Source organism: Limulus polyphemus, unplaced genomic scaffold (assembly GCF_000517525.1).
Source record: "Limulus polyphemus unplaced genomic scaffold, Limulus_polyphemus-2.1.2 Scaffold1021, whole genome shotgun sequence".
Lineage (NCBI taxonomy): Eukaryota > Metazoa > Arthropoda > Merostomata > Xiphosura > Limulidae > Limulus > Limulus polyphemus.
In genome coordinates, this window is record NW_013666631.1 from 251049 (window position 1) to 256070 (window position 5022).

The 5022-nt window shown below is 35.5% G+C and overlaps 1 protein-coding gene across 1 annotated transcript in view; it reads left to right on the top strand.

Moving 5' to 3' along the window:
• Positions 1 to 5022, top strand: part of LOC106461736 (WD repeat-containing protein 47-like) — a 59693-nt gene that overhangs the window by 35508 nt on the left and 19163 nt on the right. The window contains exon 8 of the mRNA XM_022388761.1: positions 1402 to 1542. Within this exon, the coding sequence (XP_022244469.1) occupies positions 1402 to 1542 (141 nt within the window). The remainder of the gene's footprint in view (positions 1 to 1401; positions 1543 to 5022) is intronic.

Here is a 5022-nt window from a genome sequence, read left to right on the forward strand (position 1 = left end):
TCGAGGGACAAAGAAAAAAGAAGACGTGGGTAAGTACTTTATTTGTTGTTTTCACATTTATTCTTTATTTTTTATTATAAAAGTAACTAAAATTAAAAGTACGGATCTTTTTAAGATATTTAAGACTAGAATATGTAAAATAAGTAATAATAATATAATTAAAACAGTTCACAAAGCACGCGAGCAGCTCGTGGGTAATGTAATTCGATAGCATAATGTGAGCTGCATGTTCCCTGAATGATTTACAACTTATAATGGTGCGAACAGCAGTTAGACACGGTTCAAACGGCAATAAAATGGTGAATAAAACAATAGCATTTAATTATAAATAGATGTATAATGCTACGAACTTAGAGCTACTTAGGATAAATAAATGTAGTTTCATGTTACAATTTGAAATCACACTAGAAAGAAAAGAAGGTTAATTTAGGTTTATTTCGTTTTTTTTTGTTTTTGTTTTGTTGTTGTTGTTGGTGGTTATGAGGTCAGTCGAATTGACCAATCCGTTTTGAGATAGGTTTAATAACATAAAGCTATAAGGATTTAGTGGGAGAAAAAAACGTTTGAAATGCATTTAGGAGGTTTTAGGGATTACACAAAGGAAATTTGAGATTTTTGAGATAATGGAAAGTATTTTTAATTTTAACATGAAAATTACTTTGCACATGGAATATTCAAAACAAATACTCAATATATTCATGGACAAAACTTTATTTTATTAAAAATGCTTCACTAAGAAATATGACTTTTTGTATGGGAAAGACTTGTAATATTAACTGAAAGACTGCCAAATTTTATGAAGATATACCCAATATATAGAGAGTTATAAGTATTAAATTTATATCAACTTTAAACGAGTACAGAAGGTCACGTGACTCGGTCAAACTGCCTACCCTGTGTTGGAAGAGTTAAAGCAAAAGGGGGATACAAAGTAGTAATTGTTTGCTGAACTCAAGCACTTCCACTGAGTTTCTGTTGTACTAAGTATTAAGATTAATAAAATTTTGACGTTTCAGCCTTAAATCTTATTTTTGACTTTGTCCTAACACTTTTACACAGTACTGTATTATAAATTACTTAAGCTTAATATCAACTTATGCTCAAATAAGTAATTTGTAAATAACAGTTTAAGTTCAGTGTATAATTCCAAAGGGAATTTAGTGATTTACCACCTCACAACTACTTAATTATCTTTTAATTAATGATTTTTTGACAACCTCAAAATATATATATCTGATTTCATCTAAGATTTTTTATTTTCATAATTTTTTACATGATTTTTGGATGAAATATATTATCAGTCTGGTTTTGCAACTAAATTTTTGTCATTAGTATCAGCAAATTTTCTAGTGAAGTCTGCTTATAGGCAAAATTTCAAACTTTTTTTTTTGTTAATTTCAGGTCATATTTTTTCACTTTACACATGGGGTGGGGCTATGTTTGTAAGTGGATCTCAAGACAAAACAATCAGATTCTGGGACCTTCGTACACAGGGCTGTGTCAACATCGTTGTTGCACCAGCAGCTTCTGGATCTGGAACAGGTGAGTGGTGAAGTTTATTGTGGTAGGAAGTACAAATCATTAATGTTTATGTTTTTTTTTTAATTGTATTCACATGAATAAAAATAAATTTCAGTACATCAACAAAATTGTTAATTTTCCATAGGATATTGTTAAAGTGTTGTATCTTCAGTCTCTAGAAATTTTTATTAGTTAATCAGTAGACTAGTTTTTACTTGATAACATCACTAAAAAAACATTAGCCTCTTATTGTTTCCTTCCCACCTTTATTTTGTGTTTTTCTCATTTCAAGAATTTAGTATCCAGCTAGTTACTTTTAGCTGATTTGGTTATTACTCACAAATCTTTTTACTCTCCCTTAAATTCTATTACCTTGTAAAGAATAATGTTTTGAAGAAGTTGTGTTTCATATGTCGTGATGGAAGCTTCATCTAAACCCATTTCAAGACCGTTAAAGGATGTTATTTACCATCCTGTTCACTTAGGTAGGAGAGTTCTGTATTGTCAATTTCAGAAACACCACTTACCTCTTCACCACTAAGAGCTATTACCTTACACACAACTGCCATATAATTTTCTATGCATGCCACGAGCCTTGAACAAATTCCCATCCCTATATGTGTTCATGTGTACTGCATCTATGACCTAATTGTCCTAATGCTGTAGGCTTCCACCAATAGAAGGGTGACACAACCTTCATTCTCAGTAATTCCTTTGAGCACTGCACATGATTACAGGCTCATTCTTTCCTCAGCACTACCTGTCTTCAAACATGCGTTTTTTTTGTGCTTTTTCAGTTTCTAGTTGACTTTCTTTCTTTAGTGCTACATTGCTTTTGTTCTTGTTTTTGTCCCATCCATATCATTGCAAGTCAGTGTATGCTTTAAAACAAAAACTTGAGGTCCAGGAATGCCTTTTAAAGCATTTTATCCAACTGCCTCAATGGTGACTGAAGGCTTCTTATTTGTTCGTGGAACTGACATTTATTTTAGCTCACCCTATTATTTTAGATCTTGGATCTCACTCCGTGGCAAGGTATTGTTGATGTTGTAGCTAACTTAAATTACCGCAGTCTTGTAAAGCTGTGATGTACCATGGTGTTACAATAAATTAACTGATGATGATTCCACATCACTGTATTGGTTCTTTTTTGCTTACTTCTTCTCCATTTCATAACCCTCATCTACTAGTCTTTGTTTGTTTTTACCTTTGCTGTATCTCTGCCCTTCATATCCTCACTGAGGCTCTTCATCTCAATTCCAATGGTTTTGATGGATCACTTATTTTTTCTTTGTTTGCCACTTTGGCTTCTATTTCTTCATCTACTGTTTATACTTTGACTTTTTTTTGTTGTTGTTTTGTGGATTCCCTTAGTTGAGATGTTTTCCTGTTGGGTGCTCACTTCCCTTCCTCTTACTTTCAGTGCCTTCATCTCACCTCTTTTCTTACAGTTCAGATCTTTGGGGGAGTTCCAGACTTCTTGGAATCCCAGGCTAAAGTTGCTCTCTAGCAGTCTTCCATTGTTTTCTTAATTTCCTGACCAATTAGTCCATGAGTATCTCTATCTTTTATCTGTCCTTGTGTTCACCTATCTTCTGTCTTTCATTCAGTTTCTTCTGTTCACTGTCTCCCACTTTCAAAAGGCTAGCCATCTGGCCCAATCTCAACAGGATTAGGAGATTGCTGCCTCCATTCTTCTTTTTTAGGAGACACCTTGCCTGAGCTGGGGGATCAGACTTTCTAAGTTTTTTGTTTTTTTTTGGTTCCAATTCAGTGTCTTATCCAACTGGGAATTTCTTTGTTTCCCATATGAAGCAAGCCCAACCCTGTACTTTGCGTCTTTGAGATCTTGGTTTCCAAGGTACTTCTCTCTCCTTTTCTTCCTGCATGAGAGGTTCTCTCACTTTTGGGGACCTTTGCATCTCTTGAACCACTGATCTCTACTGGTTGTGTGCACTTGTCCATTTCAATAGGCTCTGGAAGATCAGAGAAGCATGTCCTGCAATCCCTTTTCTGCCCTTCATCTCTATCTTTACCTCTACATCCTTCTCTTGTGGTGGCTTTATTGCTTTAACACAACCTGAGGTATTCCACTCCCCCTGACTTGCATCTCTGCCCTGATGTATTTATTTCCAGTTAGAGGGCAGTTCTCAACACCTTCACACTCCTGTTCCAATTGGCCATTGCTATTTTAATTGGACTACCTCTTTTAGTGTAAATTGTCGCTTCCTGATTTTTTTTCACTGTGGCAAGCCTCCTTCTCTCATGATTTATCCCCTTCCATTTTAACTATTTGGGTTTGTCAACACATCTGTCTGACGTGTTCTTCTTTCAGTGAGTCTGACCATACACTTTTTGTGTCTCTTCCTACCAGTTTCAGCATATCACAGCATCTCTTGTCACTTTTCATCACCAGCCTTTGGAGGAGATTTTACAGGCTTGTATGTGGCTATACATTCTTCTCCAATTCCTTACATTATTGGGAAGTTTTATGTGCTTCTGGTTTTTACCTTCCTTTAGTCTACCCAAAGGTTCTAGTAGGATGTGTTTGGCCTGTTAGGTTTTCAGTCATCTCCATGCCATTCCTACATTTTGTAGCACCTACATGTGTGTGTACCTTTATTTCTATGCACATTCCAACACATACTCCAAAAAAAGGAGTAAAAAATATAAAGATATAAACATATACGAAAAATCAAAGGAGGTAAAGCACACAAGCTTGAATATAACATAAGGAATTTGCTTCTACATTTCTTATATTTGGTGCCATCAGATCCCATCTGGCTCACACTTGCTGTCTTTAATCATATTAACCCATTGCACTGCATCTCAGTGGGGACCGAATTCCAGATAATTGTGTCCAGGGTAACCCTTACTTCCCTAGTCTCAAGCTACTGGGGATGTTGATGTCAAGTTTCCTCTGCAAATAATGCCCCCCTCCCCCCCAGTAAGAGATCTTACCACTTGTTTGAGATGTAGTGCTGGGGTGTTACCTGAAGGGTGTAGTACAGGACACCTGATTACAATATCTCCCCAACAGTTCCTGATGGGAGTTTATTAAAGGCTTGTGGTATGCAAAGGAAATTCCGCGGCAGTTGCATGTGAGATAATAGCTCTTTGTGGTGCATAGAGGTAGGTAACTAAATAAGAGATAAGGAAAAATGCCAACTTTGGCCATAACAGATCCAGTTTTTGACTTGATTCCTCTGATACTTTTTTGTTTTGTTTCATGCTCAAGTCATCCTTTTAATACACAGTTATGCCTGCTTAGTGATTTATACCACGAGCTTACAACAGGTGATGATCACAAAGGCATTGGTAACATTTGTTTGTTAATACTTGGATATTTTTGGCGTTAACATTGTGTGTTTTTTGTAATCGACATCATTTTTGTTAGCAACACATGTGACTAATGGTTTTTGTGTGTTTTGTATTTGACAAGATTCTTATTACCAGCACATGTGACTAATGGTTTTTGTGTGTTTTGTATTTGACAAGATT